This window comes from Eurosta solidaginis, chromosome 4 (assembly GCF_040869045.1).
Source record: "Eurosta solidaginis isolate ZX-2024a chromosome 4, ASM4086904v1, whole genome shotgun sequence".
Classification (NCBI taxonomy): domain Eukaryota; kingdom Metazoa; phylum Arthropoda; class Insecta; order Diptera; family Tephritidae; genus Eurosta; species Eurosta solidaginis.
The window spans coordinates 106,496,073-106,523,135 of NC_090322.1; the positions used below are offsets into that span (position 1 = coordinate 106,496,073).

A 27,063-nucleotide genomic window follows, 5' to 3' on the forward strand; every position below is an offset into this window, starting at 1 on the left:
TTTAATTCTCCTTTGTTTTGATGTTTCGTTTCTGAATTGCACCGATGCCTGCCGACCACCCAGATAATTTGCGGTTCACCTTTTAAGACATGGGGGAAGGGTGGACCCTTCCAGGTCTTGCAGTAACGAGCCATGGTTGACCGTATCAAAAGCTTTTGATAGGTCTAACGCTACGAGTACTGTTCTATGGTGGGGATATTGATTCAAACCGCAATTTATCTGGGTGCTAATGACATTTAGCGCGGAGGTAGTGCTATGGAGTTTTCTGAAGCCATGATGATGAGGGGCTAGCTGCAAATGTGCTTGGAAATAAGGGAGCAAAATGGCTTCAAGCGTCTTTGCCACTGGCGATAGGAGAGATATCGGACGATATGACTCACCTACGTTAGCTGGTTTCCCAGGCTTTAGTAGCGGGACCACCTTGGCCATTTTCCATTTCTCGGGTATGACAAAGGTGGAAAGAGACAGGTTGAAGACATGCGCTAAATATTTGAAACCCTCTTTCCCTAGGTTTTTAAGCATCGGCATGGCTATGCCGTCTGGGCCCACTGCTTTGGATGGTTTAGCGCGACCAATGGCGTCCTCAACCTCTCTAGCGGTGATGGTAATTGGTGACGCGCTGAGTTTGTGTTTATGTGCGTGTCTATTGGCTCTCCGTCTATCTTTGTCGACCGCAGGATGCATTATACATTGTCGGCAGAAAGCGCTCGCGCATTTTTTCGCATCCGACAGCACCTTATCGCCAAAGGCGATGGAAACTTTGTCTTTGTGCTTAGTCGGATTCGATAGGGACTTTACGGTGGACCAAAGTTTACCTACACCGGTAGAGAGGTTACAACCTCTTAGGTGCTCTTCCCATTTTGCCCGCTTGTGTTCGTCCACAAGCAATCTGATGCGTTGGTTTATATCCCTTATTTGGGGGTCGCCTGGATCAAGCTGTCTTATAAGGTCGCGTTCCCTCGCTAAGCTCGCGGCCTCCGCCGGGAAGTGGGGCCGGATTTCGGGAATTCTCCCGGCGGGAATGAAATGTGCCGAGGCGGATTCAATGACCTTACGGAAGGCACGCTCCCCTTGGCGGGCATCAGTCGGGATAGGGAGGGCAGCAAAGCTGCTGTCTGTTGCAGATTTATATTCTTCCCACTTTCCTTTTTTGAAGTATATGAAAGTGCGTTTTTCGGTGACGATGAAGTCGGCGGTACGCTCGAACGAAATAAGTATGGGCAGGTGGTCGGATGCCAATGTTACCATCGGCTGCCAGTTGACGCAGTTTACGAGTTCTGCGCTCACGATTGAGATATCTGGCGAGCTATGACAGCTTCCTACCATACGTGTGGGGGCGTCTCCGTTTATTGTGCAGAACGTCGTTTCGTCTATTTGATCCGCCAACATCTCACCCCTACTGTCCGCCCGCAAGTTTGAATGCCATAGGTCGTGATGGGCATTGAAATCGCCTAAGATAATGCGATTGTTGCCAGTGAGTAAGGCCTCGATATTAGGGCGGTATCCACTGGGGCAACAGGTGGAAGGAGGGATGTAGATATTGATGATTTCTAGATTTGCATCGCCTGACCGGACAGATAGGCCTTGACGTTCTAAGACATTGTCACTGCGGTCGATGCCAGGATCAAATATATGATATTGCACAGAGTGGTGTATAATAAACGCGAGGCCGCCCCCATTTCCGCTCTCGCGGTCTTTCCTGTGGACATTATAACCAGAGCAGGTCTGCAATGCAGATCTTGCTGTGAGTTTAGTCTCTTGAATCGCAGCAATGCGGATGTTGTGCCGCTTCATGAAATCGACTATCTCCGTAATCTTCCCAGTTAGTCCATTACAGTTGAACTGCAGAATTCTGAAGTGCATGAGAGGTGACGCCGCCACTCTAGGGGTAAGTGAGGGGTGACTACGCCTAGGTTGTGGAAGGCCAGGACGCAATTGCTGTTGTGGCCTTGGGACTGGGCGCCCTTGTGCAAGCATTGGGGTACCCGGATGATTTGGGTTTGCGACCTGGCAACATGGCGCGATGAAACCCGTCGGGGGGTTGCCGTCGCGGAGACCAGAACATCTAGGAAAGTGGCACCACCCAAGGCAGGAGCTGCATTGAGCGGATGTCGCAAACCTATATATTCTGTGCTGGCAGACGGTGCAAACGGAGGCAGGGACTAAGAGTCTGTTTCCCTGACCTGCGCGATTGCTGCCAGAAAAGAGGGGGGAGAAGAAGACGGGGGCAGGGGCTGATGCTCAGCATTGCAACCAGCTCTACTACGAAGGTAGTAGTTATGAGTGGTATCAGCTGTTTGAGTTGTTGGCGCCGTGGGGCGCGAGCAGCAGCGGGTACTTGTTGTGGCTTGCTGAGCAGCGAAGCTGCTGGAAGGTAGTGGGGATACGCTTAGGTGTAGACTACGGGACGCCCTTGGGCGTGAGCAGCAGGGAGCCACAAAAGATTTATAAAAGTTACGTGGATGTCGGGTTTTGGGATCAAGCCCAGAACAACCTGTCCGATGCAACCATCCCTTGCACGAGACACACTGAACAGAGTATGACCGTCCTAAAAATATTCTTTTCTGGCAAATGCAGCAAAACCATTTCTCATGACCGGGGTCAGGAGACGGACCCGGATTGGGTTCGATACCTTCCCGGAGTAAGAGAATATGTAGCAGTCCTGCTGCAAGGAGCTGCTGGGAGGATGACAATTTGTGGGAGGGACGAAACAAATTAAATGGGGTCACACTGAAATGACAGTCCTTGGTCGGGAAAAATCCCGAGTCGCTCCGGTACATAGAACCGATTGCCTTGGGAAGCGCATAAGATAGGTCTTGTCAGCTGACACGTTTTTTGTACGTACGTTCGTGGGTAACTGTGGCTTAATTATATACTTCAAAATAACAATAATATCACTTAAAAAATAAAAGAAAAAAATGTGATTAGTTAATTTGACGGATAGGTTATCACGTCTGTTTTTAAAGCCCCGACACATAGGCAGTTTTTCAAATAGATGAGTTTAACACAATCTTATGCATTATGAGTAGATTGCACGTGTTTTTATGGAGAACGTTAGAATGAGTGACACTTATTGAAAAGTAGCCAACTCAAAAATTTGTTTGCAAACAAATCATAAGAAGAAGGATTTGACATTTGCTTTGGCTAAGGGTTTTGGCACACTTTACAAGTGAAAATATTTTTCCCATTGGTTGGTAAATTTTCTAATATTTTTCGCAATTATAAACTGCAATATAACAATCGAAAACGAAACAAAATATGTTAGTAAGTATTTTTGTACGCACAATATGAAAAATGTCACTGTGCCGCGGCCTTTACACAATGGTTTCAATCTCTCAATTGACGGCAACATGTTTGCAACGTATGTATCAACAAAAGTTGTATCCTCTGAAAGCGCCCAATTCTATTGAGGACGGTAATCAGTGTGGCAAGTTTTCTTAATTCTTTGCTTTTTTAGAATGTATAGCGTATAAAATCTATTTGTCGGCATCAATAAACTACCTATTGAAACACCCTAATACATTGCTAAGGCCACAAACACTCAGTGGGTAAAAAAGAAAGAATTGAATTGTATACTGGCGGACGGAAGTATACCTACTAGTTTTGTAATTTTGTACTAGAAATAAAGTAGTTATGTCGTATCCTCCGCGCGGAGCTATGCCACCTTACATAAATCCGTCGATACCACCGCCGCATGTAAGTGTTCCATGAATTTTATTTGATATACTTTTCATACTTTTTTTTGCTGACTAGATGGTGCCTTCGGTACCTTCAGCAAGAAACTACAGAGGCTCTGCTACTATCAGCTCTCAACCTACAGTGTATCATCGTATGCCTGAACCTGTTCAACAATTTCGTGGGCCTATAATTACGGTTTTTGTGGGTACGTATAACTAAAAATTTCTTTATTTTGTTTTTATTCCAATATTCTTTATATAGGGAATATAAGTGAACGAGTGCCTGAAGCGGTAATTAAGAGAATTTTGTCTGCATGTGGTGTAGTAGTTAATTGGAAGAGAGTATCAACTTTTGGATTTTGCGAATATGAGTATGATTTAATTTTAATACAACAATATAGCTAAAATATATATTGAAGTATACATTTTTTTTGCAGTGGGCCTTATGCTGGTATGCGTGCTGTTCGTCTTCTAAGTGAATTGGAAATTGATGGCAAAAAACTTGTGGCTAAAGTTGATGCTAAAAATAAACTTCTGCTAGACAACTACAAGGAAGAGGAGTTGAAAAATGGTGCTAATGTTTCAGCAACAGACGAGAAATCTGAGGATGATTTTGTTCTAAATCAAATGAGAAAGATCCTTGATGATCATAAAATGGACATTGAGGAATTTGATGGCACCCGGAGTGATATATTTGGGAGAGTGAAATCTAAACCGGGACGAGAGGATAAGATTAAAGATCTTAAGGAAGCAAATCTTGAAGAGGATAAAAGAAATCTAATTAGCACAGAGATTGGAAAATTTAGAAAAAATGCTGAAGCTGATGAACATCGAAAGGAAAAGGAAAAAGAAAAAGCTAAAGATAAACAGAAAGATAAAGAAAAGGAGAGGGAGCACGACAAGGAAAAAGATAGGGAAAGAAAAGTGTCTGTTCCCATGAAAGAATATGGTAGTGAAGAAGACTGGGATGCTGAGGAGATCGTTGCACCTACTATTGTTATGAAATTCGATAGCGTATCCAATCGAAAAGAACGTCCAGCAGCAGAATGTGTATCGCCAGAAAAAGAAAGAAAAGAAAAGGACCGTGAAAGTAAAAGAAAAAGAAGTAAATCTCGTTCGAAAGAAAGGGAACGTGAGCGAGAAATGAGAGAAAGAGAACGTGAACGGGAACGGGAACGGGAAAAAGAACGTGAACGTGAAAGAGAACGGGAAAAAGAACGGGAGCGTGAACGGGAAAGGGAACGTGACCGAGAAAGGTAAGTACATAAGCTCGAACTAGAGACGCTTCCCAAGGCAGTCGGTTCTATATACCGAAGCGACTCGGAATTTTTCGCGACCAAGGACTGTCATTTTAGTGTATCCCCATTTAATTTGTTGCGTCCCTCCCACAAATTGTCATTCTCCCAGCAGCTCCTTGCAGCGGGACTGCGCCATACTCTCCTGCTCCGGGAAGGTATCGAACCCAATCCGGGTCCGTCTCCTGACCCCGGTCCTGAGAAAGGGTTTTGCTACGTTTGCCGGAAAAGAATCTGTTTAGAACCGTCATACTCTTGTCAGTGTATCACGTGTAAGGGGTATTTGCATTGGACAGGTTGTTCTGGCCTAGAACCCAAAACCCGACGTCCTCGTAACTTTTATAAATCTTTTGTGGCTCTTTGCTGTTCACGCCCAAGGGCGTCCCGTAGTCTACGCCTGAACAGACTTCGTCCCTACCACCTTTTGCACCGTATGCCAGCACAGAATATATATGTTTGCGTGATCCGCCCAATGCAGCTCCGGCCTTGGATGGTGCCACTTTCCTAGATGTTGTGGTCTACGCGACGGAAACCCCCCAACGGGCTTCATTGCGCCATGTTGCCAGGCCGCAAAGCCAAATACATCGGGCACCCCAATGCTTACCCAGGGACGTCCAATCCCAGGGCCACGCAGCCATTGCGCCCTAGCCTCTTACAACACAGGCGTACCCCAGCGGGTTAGGGGATCAGAATATACCCGCGGTAGGTATGCCTGTCGTAAGAGGCGCAATATATAGCTTCTCCAAACCCAATTGTCAACCTCACCTATCCGCGGCGAATCCTGTTTCACTAACAGACGAGGCTCTGGCGACCCCAAACTCCTCATGGAACTTAGAGGTAGGGAGGGAGGGAATGGCCTGAAGGTTTAATGTGGCCACATAAATCGTTCCCGAGATGGTCGGGCTAGCACCTTAATGGTGCTATGGCACCGGAGCGTACCGGATTTGTATCCGGCAAAGGACCATCACATCGATAACACTCCCCAAAGCCTTCTGGGAGCAACCTTATCGCTACAACAACAACAACAACACAGGCGTAGTGACACTCCTAGAACGAATTCTGCAGTTAGACTGTAATGGATTAACTGGGAAGATCACGTCGATTCCATGAAGCGGCACAACATCCGCATCGCTGCGATTCAAGAGACTAAACTCACAGCAAGATCTGCTCTGAAGACCTTTTCTGGGTATAATGTCGACAGAAAAGATCGCGAGAGCGGAAATTGAGGCGGTCTCGCGTTTATCATACACCACTCAGTGCAATATAAAATATTTGATCCTACAACGGCCACAGGGACAGTGTTGTTGTTGTTGTTGTAGCGATAAGGTTGCTCCCCGAAGGCTTTGGGGAGTGTTATCGATGTGATGGTCCTTTGCCGGATACAGATCCGATACGCTCCGGTAACACAGCACCATTAAGGTGCTAGCCCGACCATGTCGGGAACGATTTACATGGCCACATTAAACCTTCATGCCATCCCTCCCTCCCCACCCCCAAGTTCCCTGAGGAGCTTGGGGTCGCCAGAGCCTCGTCTGTTAGTGAAACAGGATTCGCCGCGGATAGGTGGGGTTGACAATTGGGTTTGGAGAAGCGGTATATTGCGCTGGCAACCTGAAGGGTTGCACTACACAGCCCCTTGAATCTGCTATTTTAGTCGCCTCTTACGACAGGCATACCTACCGCGGGTATATTCTGACCTCCTAACCCGCTGGGGAACAGTGTCTTAGAACGTCATGGCTTATCTGTGCGGTCAGGCGATGTAAACCTAGAAACCATCAACATCCCTCCTGCCACCTGTTGCCCCAGTGGATACCGCACTAATATCAGTGCCTTACTCAATGGCGATAATCGCATTATGTTAGGCGAAATGAAATGAAATGAAATGCCCATCACGATCTATGGCATTCAAACTTGCTGGCTGACAGCAGGGGTGAGATGTTGGCGGATCGGAAAAGAAGAAAAGACGTTCCGCACAATAAACGGAGACGCCCCACGCGTATGGTAGGAAGCTGTCACAGCTCGCCAGATATATCAATCGTGAATGGTAACATTGGCATCCGGCCACCTACCGATACTTATTTTACTCGAGCGTACCGCCGACTTCATCGTCACCGATAAACGCACTTTCATAAACTTTAAAGAAGGAAAGTGGGATGAGTACAAATCCTTTACAGACATCCGCTTTGCTGCCTTCCCTATCCTGACTGATGCCAAGGCAAGCGTGCTTTCCGCAAGGTCATTGAATCCGCCCCGTTCGCTTTATTCCTGCTATAAGAATTCTCGAAATTCGGCCCCATTTTCCGGCGGAGGCCGCAAATTTAGCGAGAGAACGTCACCTTATAAAACAGATCGATCCCGCCGACCCCCAAATAAGGGATATAAACCAACGCATCAGATTGCTTGTGGATGAACACAAGCGGGCGAAATGGAAGGAGCATCTAAGTCGCTGTAACCTCTCTGCTGGTCTAGGTAAGCTTTGTTCCACCGTAAAGTCCCTATCGAATCCGTCCAAGCCCAACGACAAAATTTCCATCGCCTTTTGCTTTTTGCCGACAATATATAATTCATTCTACGGTTGACAAAGTTAGACGGAGGGCCGACAGACACGCTCATAAACAAACACGGCATAGCCGGGCCGATGCTTAAAAGCCTAGGAAAAGAGGGTTGCAAATATTTAGCACATGTCTTCAACCTGTCCCTTTCCACCTTCGTCATTCCCGAAAAATGGAAAATGGCCAAGTTGGTCCCGCTACTAAAGCCTGGGAAACCAGCTAACATAGAAGATTCATATCGCCCGACATCTCTCCTATCGCCAGTAGCCAAGACTTAATTACTTACTAAATGCCATTACCACCCAGATAAATTGCGGTTTAAACCAAAACCCCCACAATAGAACAGTACTCGTTGCGCTAGACCTATCAATTGCTTTTGATACGGTCAACCATGGCACGTTACTGCAAGACCTGGAAGGGTCTACCCTTCCCCCAAGTCTTAAAAGGTGGACCGCAAATTATCTGCCAGGCTGGCAGGCATCAGTGCAATTCAGGAACGCAACATCCAAACCAAGAAAAATTAAACAAGGGGTGCCACAGGATGGTGTCCTATCCCCACTTTTGTTTAACTTTTACATATCAAAGGTACCTTCGGCGCCAGAAGGAGTCACTATCGTTTCCTACGCCGATGACTGCACAATAATGGCCACAGGGCCAGGCACACAGATCGATGAGGTTTGGAACATAATAAACGGCTACCTCCCAGATTTCTCCAGTTTTTTGGCCTCGCAAAACCTGACATCACCGACTAAATTATCGGCGACCTTATTTACAACATGGACGTCCCAAATGTCGACCATATTGAACATCTACACTACCGACCGTCTTACACCCCAAAATCTTGGGTGTGACGTTCGATCAGAATCTACATTTTAATTTAATTTAATTTATTTATTATTACGGCTGTTTAGGCCTAAAACTTAAACTACTAAGTACAATTCATTATTATATCATTTATTTCTATTGAATATGCTGTTGGAATGCCATGTGATTCCGATCAGCATATTTACTGGCGTAACAAACGGACGAGTCTGGGAGCCAGTCATTTAAGGAAGGTTGAAAGGACGCGTTTCCAATCCTCCAGGGCTCCCAGCTTAAGGCAACAAAATTTGGAACTTATATTTTTCAATTATATTTGTATTTTAAGCTGTCGGAATATATTGGTCTCCGATCAACACAGCTAAACATGTCTTTGGATGTTGGAAATTGAAGTGTACCCAATCACCCCTCTACTTTGTTTAGTAAAGACGCTGTCGGAACGCATGAAGATTCCGATCAGCACAGCTCAAAATATATTGGGAGGTTGAAAAGGACGTGTTTCCGATCCCCCATGCTCCAACTTTTGTTTGACCTTATTTTGGTGACACATCATATAATTTTATTGTTATATTAATGCTGTCGGAATGCGAGTGATCCCGATCAGCAACAGTAAATATAGGCTGAAAATACCGAATTCCAGCGAAATTTGTTGTTGGAACTGTCTGGAGTTACAGGTGGCGACTGATTTTCTTTTCCTTAGGGCCGGGTGCATTGTATTTTGCTGCTACCAGTATTACCATTCTCTTTTCGCGCTCCAGTATCGGTATGTCATGTAAAAAATAAAAGAAAAAAAAAAACTTTATCTTATTGGAAGGGTTTTACAATGCTCCAATAATCTTTTTTTAAAAGTATTGAAGTTATTACTATTTTTTATGTGATTAGGAAGTTCATTGAAATATTTCAGGCCCTTATAAAATATATTTTGCTTGTCCACTTCTGTTTTGAAAAGAGGTAATCTAAAATTATTGTTTTCTCTGATTACGTATGAATGTGCATCATTTACATATCTAAGCTTTTCGCTGAGGTATGTTGGTAATTTACTGTGCTTAATATTAAATAGAAATTTCATACTGTGGTAGAATATGAGCTGTTTTATACTGAACCAGCTTAGTGCTTCTATCATGTTATTAATGGGAGTATCATACCTCATGTTTAATATAAATCTCATAGCTTTATTTTGCATAACTTGTAGCTTATCTACCTGAGTTACATTGGCCATAAAGAATATTGTGGGACAATATATGAAATGCGGCTCTATGATGGATTTATACACTTTCAGTTTGTATTTTCTACTGATAAATTTGCATGACCTTTTCCAAAAACCAATTTTGTTGCCTATTTTGGCAACTATATAATCAATATGATCATTAAATTTTAATTTATTATCAATCTGAACCCCTAAGTACTTGAAAGTTTTAACTTCGTTAATGTTTGAGTTCATTATTTTTAGCTCGATATTACAAGATTCCTTATTCATCGCTCTAGATATGACCATAAAATGGGTTTTATTAACATTAAGTTTAAGCTTACTGTTACAAAGCCACCTGTATAGGATGTTCAAGTCTTCCTGCATTTTGCTCCTAGCTAACATGATATCAAGTTCACTTACTTCGAGCAGTGCGTCATCCGCAAACAGCCTTATTTTACTATGTTTTAGCGCCGAAGATATATCATTTATATATATATTAAATAGGACCGGTGCCAAAACCGATCCTTGTGGCAATCCAATTCCTGCCAATACCTCTTCCGAGACAACCGACTCAATGGCTGTTTTTTGTCTTCGGTTACCTAAAAAGCTCTGAAACCACTGCAGCTCGTTGCCCCTAATTCCAATTTTTTCTAATTTTTAGTTCATAGTTTTCATAGTTTCAAATGCTCTCTTTAAGTCGATGGTGAGCATGCAGCAGCAATTGTACCGAAAATCCAGAGCCGCAATAAAATCCTCAAATCTCTTGCTGGAAGTACTTGGGTAAAAGATAAAGAAACGCTCATTACCACTTACAAAGCAATTGGCCAGCCGATTGCATGCTACGCGTCCCCGATATGGTCGCCAAGCCTAAAGACTACTCACAGGAAGAAGCTACAGGCTTGCCAAAATACTGCCCTCAGAACCTCCACGTGGTGTCTTCTTATGTCCGCAGAACACCATCTACATAATGAGGCGAGAGTACTCCCCATTACAGAGAGAAATGAAATTCTCAACAAACAGTTTCTGTTGAATACCCAGAAACCTGGGCATCCCAACAGACGTCTTATTAATGAGGCCACACCTCCCAGGGGCTTAAGATGCAATCTCGGTAAGCATTATGAGGAAATACGCACCTAAGGACACAGTCCTATGAAGCAAAAAAGCACAAGCCGGTCCTCAGTGATATCCACAAACAGGCGTCGGACCTCTATGTTAGGAATTGCCCGGCTATTAGATGGGGCGAAGCACTGGGACGCACACTTGCCTTGCCGGACACCAGTCGGAATGGAGAGAGCAGCAAAAGATTAAATTATGAAGGTTGTTTAGCCTTCCCAGTTAGCTTTTTTGAAATTAATAAAAGTGCGCCTTTCAGAGGTGATAAAATTAGCAGGTCGCTGTATTGAAAGAAGTATGGGCAGGTGGTCAAAGTAAGCATCGGCTACCATTCGACGCAGTTGATGACCGCTGCGCTGACGATGGAAATGTCTGGCGAGCTGTGATAGTTACCTTCAATTGGAGTGTGGGCATCACCGTTCATCGTGCAGAATGTGGTGTTTTCTATATGCTCTGCTAGCAGCCTGCCTCTGGTGTCGAAATGCAAGGTGGAATGCCGGGATTCAAGGGGTTGTGTAGCGCAATATATAGCTTCTCCAACCCAATTGTCAACCTCACCTTCGAGCGGCGAATCCCGTTTCACTAACAGACGAGGCTCTTGCAACCCCAAGCTCCTCATGGAACTTGGGGGTGGGGAGGGAGGGATGGCCTGAAGGTTTAATGTGGCCATATAAATCGTTCCCGAGATGGTCGGGCCAGCACCTTAATGGTGCTGTGTTACCGGAGCGTATCGGATCTGTATCCGACAAAGGACCATCACATCGATAACACTCCCCAAAGCCTTCGGGGAGTAACCTAATCGCTACAACAACAACAACAACAACAAGGTGGAATGCCAGATGCTGTGGTGAGCGTTGAAATCGCCAGGAATAAGACGGTTTTCCCCACAGCAACTGACATCTTGAAAAGAATCATCCATGTGCCCCGCCCCATTTCCTATAGAGGCATATTTATTTATTTAAATTTATATTTTACAAATCAATTTGCAATATATATTTGGAAGCTGAGCTATTTTGCCTCCCAAGTCAGTTTATCTTTTGGAGAGTAAATTACGCTTTCTGAGAGTTTCGGTTGTGTATTTTATTGTGGTGTCTTTGCTGCAATCAATCAATGTTGCCAAGGAACACTACCCCGAGTAATATTCTTCTATTTTCTTAAGTTGGCAACTAATCAGAAGAATTCTATTTCTCATAGTCGGAAGCTGATTCCCAGTTAAGACCCCGCAATTCGAAGATTAAAAACTGCTCCTATACCGTGTAAATTCGATATATATATATAATTTGTATATCCCGGAGATCAACACAAACAATACTCAAATATTGGGCGTACCACTGATGTGTAAAAGGTCTTGGTCAAATAAGGATCATAAAAGTTAAATCCGTACCTTTGTTTAGGACAGATGAAACATTACTTAGTTACGCTGCAAAAAGAACACCCATATCATTTGTTTATAAAATTTAAAAACTGGCTCTGAAATCGTGAGTCTGAATAACGACATATGTGAACTAGAGACTTCACGTACTAGTTGGATTTATAATTTATCATAATTGGATTTATAGTTTATCATAATTTAGATAAATAGTTGGCAGCTTCATATTTATAAATTGAGTGAAGAATGGATTTAAATACGAATCATAGCACACGATACGGGCCCTAGGTTGACTCGGCGAAATGTCATTTGATACTGTTACAAATATTCGGCACCTTATATTATCGTTCGAATCTCTGAACTATTAATAAATTTACAAATATTCAGTATAGCAAAATGTTTGTGGAATAGACACAACATGGACATGACAACTGTCGCCCATATTGCACACCCACATCTATAACATTACGCTACTGACTGTCTCACACCCAAAAATACTGGATGTGACGTTCGATCAAGATCTACAATTTAGTGAGCATGTAACCCGCAATTGTACCTAAAATCCAGAGCTGTAATAAAATCCTCAAATGTTTTGCCGGCAGCACTTGGGGTTATGATAAAGAGACCCAGAAACCTGGGCATCCCAACAGACATCTGAGAGAAGAGGTCTGGCCCTCTAGGGCTTTAAGAAGTCATCTCCGCAAGCATTATGAGGAAATACGAAACCTGAGAACACAGCCGTATGTAGAAGAAAAACACAAACAGATCCTCAGTGATATTCACAAAGAGGCGCCAGACCTCTATGCCAGGAATTGCCCGGCGAACCCCGTTTTTAAAGATTAAACCCTGAAATCGCAGAAGAGGAAAGCGTTCTCCCTAGGTAGACGCGCATCACTCTAGCTCAACTTCGATCTGGATGCACTAACAGGTTAAACTCTTACCTATCCCTATGTGTCCCACATGATACCAACCATCTCTTTAATTGCAAAGTGGAACCAACGCCTCTGACACTCCTCTCGCTCTGGTCCACCCCTGTTGAAACTGCAAATTTCCTTGGACTCCCATTAGAGGATACATATTGACAATTTATGAGTGGTCGCACCTATTTAATGGGGCGAAGAACTGCTACAACAACAACAACATAACAAACAGTTCTTTATTTACACTACTAGGGTAGTAGTACTTAACAATTTTTCGCGCATTTCAATTGTAAAAAATAAATGAATAAATGTAAGCCGCGATAATCTCCGAAGTGATTTTGGGCCGAGCTTCTCTTTCAATTTGCGTCGTGCTCTTAAATTTTCCTACAAATTGGCGGGACAGGAATTACTTGTTTTATGCCGACTCCGAACGGCATCTGCAAGGCAGATGAGTTTTCACTGATTGCTTTTAACGGCAGAAATACACTCGGAATGCTTCTTCTAAGTTAAAAACTTTGTTCTAAAATTTTGGAGGCTGCTTTTCCCTGGGCGTGCACCCAGGATCTTCGACGTGGTTGGCGGAGCACGCTACCATCACACCACGGCGGTACTCCAATTATAGCGTGTTAAAATCAAAATACTGATTACACTGGTTTACAGCCAAAATACACCAGATACGCCATTAGGAAATTCCTATGTATAATCACCCCCTGATTCCGAAATCAAGGTTATTTTTAATTCTATGGTAACGTTTTTGAGATATTTACGAATAACCGTTAAAAAATTGGGTCCACTTAATCATATATATCTCAAGAACGTATTGAGCAATTCCAAAACTGTTTGAAGCTTTTAAAAGGCAATAACATTTGCTATAAACTGTGCATACAACACTTTTTGCTACGCCCTGGAGATTCAAAGGTAACGAACAATCATTACGAATTTTTAAATTTTTTTGTTAAAATATAAAAAAAATTGTATTTTGCGGGGAAGGATCTCGAAAACTTTTTATTTTTTTGCAGATCTCTCTAAGCTCTGTTTTATTACAAAAAAATAAGCTTTCATTCAACAAAATAGATGAACTAGTACAAAAGTTATAAGCATTCAAATAAATATATCTATATAGTAAAACTTAAGTACCTTACAAATAATAGCATACATATGATTCTTCTTAACTCTATGATCTTATTTTATAACTGAAAAAGTTATGTGTCTTGTTTTGACGCTTAATTAGATTAGGATCGGTTTCTCTTATGAGAAACCAACAGTAGTCACCCATCATAGCGACATCCCAGAATCCTTGATACCGACTTTCAATCATTTTCATTTGCTGGTGAAACTTTTCGCCATGCTCGTCACTTTCGTCGCCAAGATTTTGCGGGACAAAATTTAAATGGGAGTGTAGAAAATGAATTTTTAAAGACACATTTACTCCTGAAAGAAACTAAAAAAGAAAATTAGATAAATACATAAGTGACACATTAGTATATAATTTTCTTAATTTTCAGAACACATTTTTTGTTTACATTTTTCTCGTTCTTGTTTGTTCGGAACTGGGTGATGAATTCAGATTTAGATTCGTTCTGGTCGATCCTTTATGATGTAGTGGTCTTGACGAGCTCGGCTATCCCATTTGCATAGAATGCAACAGTATTTTGTGTATCCACTTTGTAGACCACATAGCTTTCCAACGATTTTAACATCGGCACATATTTTCCAGCCATGTTCTTCGTATTTGATTAATTTGAGAAATTTTTGCATTATCTCATACGTTTTCTTCGTATTTACTGCATGCGTGATCGGAATAGATGACTTTTGGTTGCAATATGCAATAATACGGCCTTTAAACTTATGGTGATTTCTTTTCTACACCAAAATGTCGCCACTTTCAACGGCAAACATTTATAAGATGCCCACTTCGCCCTGTGAAATTCTAGCCAATTAAAATGCTCAGTGCCACCCTGCATAACTTGAAAAGAACAAAAATTTTAACCATTTTTACAAAAAAATGCAGTTCGTGTGGTTGTTCGCTGTCAACTGTGGTCGCAAATTGCTTTTGAGTGAAGCATGATGCGACACATACGCACATATATAGCATTCGCTTCAGCTTCGTGTGATAAATTTTTCATTCATAATTGACAGGGCTGTTTTCAGCACCGTCAATGGAAGCGAGGGCAAGTAATGTTGCATTTTTGGCCATTTTTAGGGGTAGGTTGTTGAGAAAAGATAATGATGCCCTCTATTGAGGCTAAGCTGATTTTACAACAGAACACAACTTTTTGAAGGGTTGGCGTGAAGGCGACATTTTCGTGTAGAAAAGAAAACACCATTAATTTATTGCCGTCTATGAACAATCGCCACTCTTTTGAATCATATGGTTCACCAAACTGTTTGAATAGACCAGCAATGTCTTTGCAGTAACAAATACTGTCCTCCTTCGTATAGTACTTGGAAAATTGTTAGTGACGAGTTCGGCCTTTTCCTTTGACAATTCCAAATCCCTTATCCAATCATTGAGTTGTGCTTGTGACAAAGAGTTTCTTTCGCTTTCAATTTGAAACCCATTACAACGTGATGTCGCGTAATTAGATACTGCTGTTGACAATGAAACTGGAGCCGGAACTAAAGTTTAATTTGATTCTGGCAATATAGCTTCCGTTGAATTTAGTTCTGGTAATGACACTGTAGATACGCTCGCATAGGTTACTTTTCTTTACTTACTAACTATAGCAGTCCGTTGAATGGAAAATTGGTTCACTCCACTTCATTGGTGTAAAAAGTTTCATATGTCGCCTAAATAGATAGTTTCAGAAATTAGTCAGATATGTATTAAAAAACGAGCAAATTCCTAATACTTATAGTATGTTAAAAGGATTTGAAAACACACGTCGCATCGTTTTAACGATAAATTGACCGCAGATGAAACAGAACATACCTGGATCATTTGTACACTCAAACTCTCGCGGCCTTTTACTCAAATTATATTTTTAAGTAAATGACGGGTTATAAACTGCAATTATAAACTGAATAGGAACAAGGCGCATGTACTATTATTTATACTTAGATCAAGTAAAAATTCAAGCCTACCTAGACAAAAAGGTTCCCTAGTTTTACAAAGAAAACACTACCTGCCTTAAAAATATGCTCTTGCTTGAAATGTACCTGGGTTTGAGAAAACGGCACTAACAGTTTTTTGTATCTAATAACCCTTCGAAAATCTACCTGCTAACTAACTGATATACGAATACTAACACATATGTACCAGTAGGGTACTTAAGTATTAAATGGATATATTTACTTGAATGCTTATAACTTTTGTATTAGTCAATCGATTTTGTTGAATAAAAGCTTAATTTTTTGTAATAAAACAGAGCTTAGAGAGAAAACCTTCCTCGCAAAGTACACATTTTTTTATACTTTTACAAAAAAAATTGAAAAAATTCGTAATGATTGTTCGTTATCTTTGAATCTGCAGGGCCTAGCAAAAAGTGTTGTATGCACAGCTTAAAGCAAATTTTATTATCTTTTAAAAGCTTTAAACCGTTTGGAATTGCTCAATTAAAATTTTGAAGAAACTGTAATTCGTAAATATTCCAAAAACGTTACCATAGAATTAAAAATAACCTTGACTTTCGGAATCAGGGAGTGATTTTACATAGGAATTTCATAATGACGTCTCTGGTGCAGAAAAAAATTGGAATTTGTGATCCAGTGTTATTGTCACTACTTTCCTTAAGTTCTCTTCCAAGATTCTATTGAATCGTTCCACCATACCGAATGTCTTACACTTTTCATGGAACACAGCTGATTCAAAATTCCTGCCTTGGTCAGAATGTAACTCCATTGGTACACCATACCTTGCAACCCAATTGTTTGTAAACACTTCTCTGTTTCCACTTCCTGATTTGGGATTGGTTGTACTTCTGGCCGTTTGATGAAATAATCCATAACTACCAGTACGTTTTTCCCCCCGGTTGCTAATAGGATATAGACCTGCGACATCCATGGCGACCATTTCAAATGGTGCGCCGGAGTTATATTGCTTCATCTGGCCGGGTTTTTTGCCCTTTTGCTCTGCTTTAAACTTCGCAGTTGGCAGTCCACTCGGTGACCGACTGACGGCAACCAAACCAATAAACTCTGCTCAATTTTTTCTAGAGTACTCTCGTGATTTCATGATGACCTCCACTTGGACCGTTATGTAGCCCACTGAAAACGCCAGGAATCCTTTTCCTTAGAACACATCAGTTTCCACTTACATTGACCATCCTTACTCTCCCATATTCGATGCAGACAACCGGACTGTGCCCAATATGACTGCAAAAGGACTCTCTGCTGACATCTCCTCTCTATTTGTATATTGTTGTTGTTGTAGCGATAAGGTTATTCCCCGAAGGCTTTGGGGAGTGTTATCGATGTGATGGTCCTTTGCCGGATACAGATCTGGTACGCTCCGGTAACACAGCACCATTAAGGTCTAGCACCGACCATCTCGGGAACGATTTACATGGCCACATTAAACCTTCAGGCCATCCCTCCCTCCCCACCCCCAAATTCCATATATTTTTAATTCTTTAAGTTGTTATTGATTCATTTGAATTACAATTTTTATATTTTGAATCTAAGAATTTTCATTAACAAAAGTATACATGATAAATTAATTTTAAAAATTTAAAGTAGATAAAATCAAAATAGATACATAATAATGAGCCCTATAATACACATCTGTATCTAGAATCTCTCGAATCGGATATTCCAACATTGGGGCGGTGCACAAACGCTCTTTCAACATTTGGAGAGCCAATTCCATTTAAAAGCTTAATTTTTTGAGCTATGGGCTACAATGGCAAAGTTTGGTACAAATCGGCGGTTATACGTGCACAGCCCATGGAAACTTCTCAGTTCATGCCAATGCTTTACAACTTCTATCTTTTCACAGTGAACACTTTTTTGGAATTAATTTCAAACCAGCACCAGCTATTCTCTGCAAAACGTCCCTAGTTCTTAAGATGTTCCGCAAAGTTCTTTCCCAAAACGATGATGTCCTCTAGGTACACCAAGCATGTTGTCCACTGTAGTCCTTTCAATACCTGATCCATCAGTCTCCCAAACGCAGCTGCTGCATTACATAGTCCAAAGGCCATCACTGTAAATTCTCAAAGATCATCTCCGACACTAAAGGTTGTTTCCTTTTTGTCTTGTAAACTTGCTCTGTTAAACGATATATAAACGTTTTTAGTATTAAATTAAATTTAAATTTTTTCAGAAAACATTTTATAAGCGTTTAGGGCAAAATTTATTAAATAATGTTGCTGTGAAAGTATATATTGAAACCTTTTAGTGCATATTGAAACCTTTTACTTATATTAAGTAAAAACAAGTAAAGGTGTCTTAAGTTCGGGTGTAACCGAACATTATATACTCAGCGTGAGCTTCAATTGTACATTTCATTTCAGATACATTACTTTTCTACATAACACGTGGCACCACCCGTTAAAAAAAATGTCTCCCCATTTCCTCTTACAAAAAAACTTGATAAGTGAAATATCATTCATTCAAAACTATTTTTTTCTAAGTTATAGCTTATTATTCTAGCCTACGACCCTTTTAAACTTGTTTTATATTTAAGTTGCCGTGGTCTTAAACCGATCCCGTCCATTTTTACTAGAAATATTTTCTGCTATAAGGAAAATTTGTGTACCCAATTTCATTACGATATGTTAATTTTTCTTCGATTTATGGCTCCCGAAACATAGGAAATTTCTTAGTCATAAAAGGGGCGGTGCCACGTCCATTTTTAAAAATTTGATTTTTTTCCTATTTATTGTTATAAATTCAATTGGGAAATGAAATATCATTGATATGAAGCTCTTTTTTGTAAAAGATATTTTATTCGTCCACGACCCTTTTAAAAATCCTTTATATAAAAGTGGGCGTGGTCCTTAACCGATTTCGTAAATTTTTCTACAAAGCATTCCTTATAGTAAAGGCAACCTCTGCCGAATTTTGTTACGGTAGGTTTAATGATTTTTGATTTATGATTAATAATATTTGCAAAATTGATTTTATCACAAGTGGGCGGTGCCACGCCCATTAAAATTTTTTTTTTAAATTTTTATCAATAGTCTCAATTCTCAATATCAGTCCACACGTCAAATTTCAATATTAAGTTCATTAGTAAATAATACACCTAGTATTATTTACTAAATATTCAGGGTTTTTGTGTGTTTCCAAAATGATATATATATATAAAAGTGGACGTGGTTATCATCCGATTCCGCTCATTTTCAATACCAATCTATTCTGGGTCCAGATAAGCTCGTGTACCAAATTTGGTGAAGATATCTCAATATTTACTCAAGTTATCGTGTTAACGGACAGACGGACATGGCTCAATCAAATTTTTTTCGATACTGATGATTTTGATATATAGAAGTCTATAACTATCTCGATTCCTTTATACCTCTACAATCAACCGTTATAAAATCAAAGTTAATATACTCTATGTGCAAAGCACGCTGAGTATAACAATGGAAAAATAAAATGTAAAATATACAAAAATGCATTTTAAGTGTATCGTTGCCAAATTATATGGACATGTGAAAAAAGTATTAAAAGATGTGCAAATTGTAAGTGAAAGTGGTATAGAAGGTTGCTAAATTTGCAGACTTTAACAACAAATAACTTTTAAAATATAAGTTTGTGCAATTTAACATATATATATTTGTGATAGAGAGAGCCCCCCCTTTCTTTTGATATCAAGTTTCACCTGAGGGTACAAAACTCAATCGTTGCCATAAACTTTGCACTCAAAGTTAAATCTCTAAATTTGAAATTGCTCGAAAACTTAAAAAGAAAAGTTATAAGGGGGAACTGTTCCACCTTGTCATGATTTTATCAAGGCTCCTTTTTATTTTATCATTGCATATATTAAATCATTTTTTTATATTTTGTTTGCCGACAAAGGGAGCGGGAAGAGAAAAATATCAAAAATATTAAAGATCTGCATAAAGAAAAGGAAATTGAAGACGAGCTGCGAGAACGAAAGAAGGCGGAAAAAAAAGCCAGAGAAAAGGAGGAGGCTTATCAAGAAAGGCTAAAAAATTGGGAATTAAGGGAAAAACGGAAAGCCAAGGAATATGAAAAGGTATGTGTTGAAAGCAATATATGAAAAAATATCAATTTATTTTAAAAAATGTATTTAAAGATGCGGGTTAAAGATAAGCTGAAGCTGGAGGAACGCGAAAAAGAAGCGAAGAGACTCAAGGAATTCGTTGAGGACTATGACGATGAACGAGATGATCATAAATATTACAAGTAAGAAACTTAACTTAGTTTAATCGATTTGATATATCGTTAGCTCAGTTCACAAAGTCACACACCTAACAGATTTAAATTTTACAGGAGAAGCAAACAACCGTTTTTTTTTAACAACCACTCCATACAGATATTCGTCTTAAATATGCCATACTAAAAAACTTGCCGCGATATACCTGCGAGGAAATTTAGACCGAGCTTTTCATCCAATCTACGTTGTCCCAATTTTTCTTAGGCCTACTATGGCTTACTTTTTAAGCTCGACGAATGCAATGGTTTTTGCTGTGGTTTTTGTAGCGGTAAAAACACTCCTCGACGATTTAGATATTCGATTAATGTTAATGCTCTAACATTCGATTTGTTAAAATCGAATAATCGTACATCGTCGATTATTCGAATAATACCTCGTTACCGATTTTTCGAATGTTAAAATATACATAGGTGAACTTTAAGCATAAAAACTCAATATCATAACTCATAAACCAATGTTTGTGTTTTCTACTCCAGAGCATCAGTAGCAGCGAAAAAAGAGCTCTGGTGCTGCTCCGGCTCTGAATATGAATAGAGTGTAGGGTAGAGCCATTGCATAAAAACTGATAGGAGTTCTCTGGCGGTGCCACGATCCACGTCGTCTTTTAGAACGCAGAAAATAGCAACATAGTAACTCCGTACGATATGCTTTTTGGGGCAGAGCTGTAGGGTAGCATGGTTTTGCGTGGTCATTTCGGGATCATTTCCCGGAAGGTTTTAGGGACTATCTCTGGGTTATTTTGGGAGAATTATGTAGCTATTTTGGGGGTACTATTTCGAGGTTCTTCCTGGGGCATCACTTTGGGGTAATCTCGGGAGTAATCTCGGTGGGCTATTTAAGGGTTATTTTAAGATCATTTTGGGATCATATAGGAGCTATTTTGTAGCTCTCCGTGGTCATTTCCTAATAATCTTGGGACATATTTCAAGATTCTTCTGAATTCATTTAAGGTTCACTTGGGGGTAATATTCGAATGCATTCATAGGCTGTTTTAGGGCCTCCCGGGATCAATTTGCTGTCATTTCGCGATGATATTAGGGACTATTTCAGGATACTTTCAGGTCATTTCGAGATAATTCCAGCGTAATTTTTGAATCACTTCGAGGTCTGTTTTTGGTTCTTTGGAACATTCTTTCAGTTTATTCCGGGTTCTCCCGGGTAGTTATACGATGATTCTAGCGACTATTTCGGACCATCAAGCTATTAAGAAATGTCCTGTAACCCCCCAATCATCATTACCAAATAACACCGAACTGACCCCCAAACGATAAAGATTTTGCCCCGGAAGGGCCCCTCTTCGGGGGTTATCGCGCCTTGCATTTGTTTATTTAATAAAAATCATAAATACGGCCGAACATGTCTGGTATTTAATAGTCCTAATGTAATCCTTTAATATGTAATACCAAAAAACTCCAAATTATTGAGAAACAGTTTGAAAGTATTCACGAAACTAACGTCATAGCTCTGACACAATGCAGTTGTAGTTTGTTACTGGCTCTAAAAACTGCACTACCTTGGAGATATTTCTATTCTTGTCACTCAAGTATGTTTTCGTAAAAACCGTCTGCATTTTTACGGGGCCACCTCAGGAAGTATTGATGGCCTTACCACCGTAAAGGGCGCTGCTGTGGCGGACGGTTCTTTCCCCGTATTTAGTACCGGACCGCTGAGCCCGCCTTGTCGGGCAGTGCTGATTCAATGAACTCCGTGTTGGAAAAGCATACAAATTAAAACGGAGAAGTAGAGTGGAGAAGGGTCGAGGCAGAGGAAGTAAGAGAGCTCTGTCGCAGTACAGTGTAGCCCCAAGAATTGTCCAACGCTTGGGCACAGTGCTCGATCCAACAGAAGTGGAGATCGAGCGCTTGGAATGGGCTCATGAGGCGGTAAAAATAGGCCGAAGGCAGTTCAAGAGGTTTGCTGCGAGAAACCCTCGGTACTGAACCGGTACGAGGAGGAAGAAGCGTCGAATGGCAGGGTGAAGAGGCAACGTTCGGCGGAAGGCGAGAGCCGCAAGGCAGGGCAGCCGCATAGACAAGAAAAGTAGGCCTAAAGTTTTAGGACAAATGGGCCCCGAGGTAGCAACTTCCTCGAAAGCTGCAACTCAGAGGGAGGACGTGAAAAGTGGTGATGTGCCAACCACGGAAGTAGGAGATAACCCAAATGGAGATAACGGTAAGACTCCGGCTTTCTCGGAGGTGTCAACAGGAGATAACACTAAGACTCCGGCTGTTGCCGAGAAGATGAGTGATGTGGCAAAGCAGTCACTGACGGTGGCGCTGGTTAATCGAAGCAATCCTGCGGGGTTTGAGGTCATGGATAAACCCCAAATCCCCACGATACCAAAAGTTAAAGTATGGATACCATGCGTGATGAAGTCGGAGGATATGCTGCGACTTCTGCAGAATCAGAATCCGAATATACCGACACAGGATTGGAAGGTACTTACTGTACCTCGTTAGGATAAAAATCCTAACACGCTAGAAGTGACGAATCTAGGGTCCTTTGAGGATCTACAAGAGGGAAATTTACAGGGCGAAGAGAGCCTCAGGGAAAAACTTCTGTGCGGATATCAAGTGCTCCAGCGAGACTTTCTCTAAATTCAAATCGCCGGGCCCAGATGGTATATTCCCAGCCATGCTACAAATTTCAAACAGAGCGGTCGTGGAATGGCTTAAAATAATATTCGATGGGTGCATCATGCACCGCTCTCATGAAGAACTGCTCGTGCAGATTTTCCTACCAAATGCCAGGAAGACCGATCATATGTATCTAAAGACTATAGGCCAATTAGCTTAACATAATTGTTGCTCAAAACCTTTGAGAGGCTGATAGATGTGTACATAAAGTCCACAACACAGCATTCGTACACCACCAAGCGCAAATCGGTTGGCACTGCACTGCATAGGCTGGTAATAAACATAGGGAAAGCCATGGAATATAAGGAGTATGCCCTAAGAATCTTCTCAGATCTTACAGGGGCTTTCAACAGTGTCTCTAAACAAGCGATCATGGATGGTCATAACTTCGTTGAAGGAAATCCAGCCATAACCATATGGATCGGCTGCATGTTAAATTGCAGGAAGATTACTTCACAGATTGGAGGTTGTTGAGGCCAAGGAAATCGGTGGGCTGTGGCATGCTGCAGGGCGGGATGTTATCACCTCTGCTGTGGACGCTGGTTATCAACCAGCTGCTCAGGCGGTTTGATAAGGTGCCCGCCAAACTTACGCTTACGCGTTAGAAGTGGAAAGTGCATTCCAATAATTAGTTCTCTGATGGATTTACATACCTGGGTATCTAATGTCGGGTTGACAGCCAACGCAGAGAAGACGGATATGGTCTTGTTTATTAAGAAGTAAAAGGTTCCAAAATGGACCAAGCCTAAACTAGGAGGGCCTGCAGGAGAAACCTTACCCAAAATATCTGGTAATCATTCTAGGGTGTAAGTTGTCGTGGAAGCTCAACGTGGAGGAAACAGCGAAGAAGGCCTCGACGACACTTTATGCATGTAAAAGAATGGTGGAGTGTCTTTAATTGGGTATTTTGGGCGGTTGTAAAGCCTATCCTGCACTATGTTGTCCTTTTTCGGTAGACAGCCATTGCGTGGCACATAAAATACCCTATCTCAAAAAATTAGAGGAGAGACGCAGGCTATCAATGCTTAGTATTACGGGAGCTAATTATAACCCCGACGGCAATACTTTATGCCATTCTGCACATTCAATCTGTAGACCTGGTGGCAAAGAACATAGCGTTAACAACTGCAACGAGACTCAGTGCCTCGGGCAGCTTGAGCGCAGACCATACGGTATATCGGTATAGCGTTAACAATTACAGGGCAAAGAGACTACCTGATACCGTATCTGCACTCTGAAGAGTCTCTTGGAGCCACAATGGAGGTGAATGGTTGGCGCAAGGGTGCTGAAATGGCGGACGAGGCGATACGGAGCGGAGGTGGCATGTGGCATGGTGGCGGGCCCCTGCTGGTTCGTCGGGTGGGGTGAGTTTTTTGCTCACCAGCCTTACCTACAGTTATATAAACAAATTTGAGTTCATGCCTAGGAGAGAAGCATGGGGATAAAGAGAAAGGCTGGAAGCAAAGGCCTGTCCGTGTCAGGTGGAGTCGTCCCTCCCCTTCTGCGTAAAACCTCGACGCAGCCTTGGGCGTTGCACTGACTCCGAAACTTTAGCAACGCCCCCTTAGCCTGACATGTGTCCGTCCGTCAATGTCCCATGTCCCTAGTCTGTCACGGTAACCTCATATCTACGTCTCCTCTAATACACCCGTGCAACACCCACACCAAATTTATGCCTAATTAGCCTGACATATTATTTAGACTTCAACCCATTCAATGTAAGACCAAATGATGTACAAGAAAACTATCCGATTTCAGCTGGAAATTTTACAATAAGTTTATTATATAATTAATTTAGTTGAACTACAAATTCATGGAAACTAAATCCAGTCTAAAAGAAAGAAATATGTATTAATCTAAGTTATTACTAATACCTAACCTTGACTATTAATGAATGTATGTATCTATTTATATGCTTGTGAATAAATAAATACAAAAAAAGGATTAATTTTAAAGAAAAAAGCGGATAACGTAATAACGATTTAAACCCAAGTTGTTATGGGATTTTATGAGTGTTTAGAAGTTCGGCCCGCGGTAAATAAAAAAATCGAAAGGAAAATTTGGTAAAAGTAGTGAAACTAGGAATTATCGCACCGCCTCTATAGTTTGTGCGATTTCAAAAACAAAGTCTTCCCTATTGTAAGGTAGATGGGTTTATACATATATATATGCAAATGTATACATAGTGTATTGTCTCAGAAATGTGATACCTTAAATATTAGCACTCACCGATCTAACCAGCAACGAAGGCGCCTGCGTCGGAGGGGGAGGGTAGCTGAAAATTTAAGAGCACATACATATGTATCATATACCTAAGAGACTTTATGTTGGAAGTTTCCCAATCAACTACCGGCAATGGAAGAGGAGATATTTTGCTTTGACGTTATTCGGGCATGCGGTCGCTGTCCGAATCAAAGCAGAATATTTTCTCTTTTCCTTGTGCGGACGAAAAATAATGTTTGGCTAATTTAATTAAACGCACAGAAATAAAAAAATGTGGCTTAAAAAAAGCGAATAGTGACTCCAAAAAAAAAAACAAAAAAAGGTAATTTAGAAGCAAAGAAAGCTAAACAATATGAAATAAAAAAAATCATTGGCCTTATGAGAACTATTGAAACTAAAAGCAAGTAAAATAAAGTAGAAGTTCAAAGCAACTGTGCAACTGATTATGCATAAAGAGAAAATAAGATAACTACGAATAAAGGCGAATGATCGGCAAACAACAAAAAGAAGGGGAATTGTGGTTTTTGGCAAGAATAAAAAATTTATAAAAATATGTAAACAAAAAAAAAGAATTAATATGAACGACAAAAAATAAAACAGGAGGGGCCAAGTTAGGGCCTAGTGATATGCATATAATTATCTACATATATACACATATGTGTACATATGTATGTATGTATATCTGAACCAGGCATGCTTAACGAACGAAACGATATCATTTCGTTACGATAATCAACGCTAATAAACGAAACGAAGTCACTTTGTTTCGTTTATTAACGTTAAGATCGTCAAATTAACGTTAATTTGACGTTCTTAACGTTAATAAACGAAACGAAGTGACTTCGTTTCGTTTATTAGCGTTGATTATCGTAACGAAATGATATCGTTTCGTTCGTTAAGCATGCCTGATCTGAACCAAAAAAAAAATTAGGAAACTAAAATTATTTACCGAAAAAAATCTCAAATTTAAATGACCAAATCAAAATTAATCTCAAATGCGGAAAACTAAACCGTCTAATAAAAAAACCGAATGCAAATATTATACTAACAAAAAAATCCAAAAAAAAAACCCAAAAAAAAATATTGATTAATTTTTGATCTCTGCTCGGCGGTAGCTCGAGACTTGCTCATCCCCTTAGTTGTTCTCTCTGCAGGCGAAGCTTCAAAAAAAATGCTGCGGTGCCGGGACAGGAGCGCCAAAATGCCCCTCCTTTATACCCTTCGGCGTGGAGTCCGGCACCGGCTCTATGTTTCCCCTCCTGCTGGACATCAGATACTACCCCGCTTATCTGCTTATGTTGTTGTTGTTGTTGTTGTAGCGATAAGGTTGCTCCCCGAAGGCTTTGGGGAGTGTTATCGATGTGATGGTCCTTTGCCGGATACAAATCCGGTACGCTCCGGTGCCATAGCGCCATTAAGGTGCTAGCCCGACCATCTCGGGAACGATTTATGTGGCCACATTAAACCTTCAGGCCATTCCCTCCCTCCCTACCTCCAAGTTCCATGAGGAGCTAGGGGTCGCCAGAGCCTCGTCTGTTAGTGAAACAGGATTCGCCGCGGATAGGTGAGGTTGACAATTGGGTTTGGAGAAGCTATATTTTGCGCTGGCAACCTGAAAGGTTGCGCTACACAGCCCCTTGAATCTGGTATTTTAGTCGCCTCTTACGACAGGCATACCTACCGCGGGTATATTCTGATCCCCTAACCCGCTGGGATACTTATCTGCTTATCTTTGGTGTCTGTGTGTGTGCGTGCGTGTCGTGGCACTAATGATGGTGGCTGGTGTGGCAAGTTTAAACCTTTGTGCCGCAATCTGAATAGGCAAGAGAAAGAATTTTAGGGACTAGGGTCATGCTGACAACGAAACCAGACATTAGGGTACATGTGGACTTATTATATTTATTGACTTTCATCTAGTTGTGTTA

General features: G+C 41.1%; 1 protein-coding gene across 1 annotated transcript in view; it reads left to right on the forward strand.

Annotated features, from left to right (window-relative positions):
• Window positions 1–3,378: 3,378 nt before the first annotated feature.
• Window positions 3,379–27,063, forward strand: part of LOC137250101 (RNA-binding protein 25) — a 72,831-nt gene continuing 49,146 nt past the window's right edge. Inside the window, exons 1-6 of the mRNA XM_067782395.1 lie at window positions 3,379–3,696; window positions 3,754–3,883; window positions 3,940–4,048; window positions 4,115–4,933; window positions 19,898–20,078; window positions 20,139–20,248. Coding sequence (XP_067638496.1) covers window positions 3,634–3,696; window positions 3,754–3,883; window positions 3,940–4,048; window positions 4,115–4,933; window positions 19,898–20,078; window positions 20,139–20,248 — 1,412 coding nt within the window. The 5' untranslated portion in view covers window positions 3,379–3,633. The remainder of the gene's footprint in view (window positions 3,697–3,753; window positions 3,884–3,939; window positions 4,049–4,114; window positions 4,934–19,897; window positions 20,079–20,138; window positions 20,249–27,063) is intronic.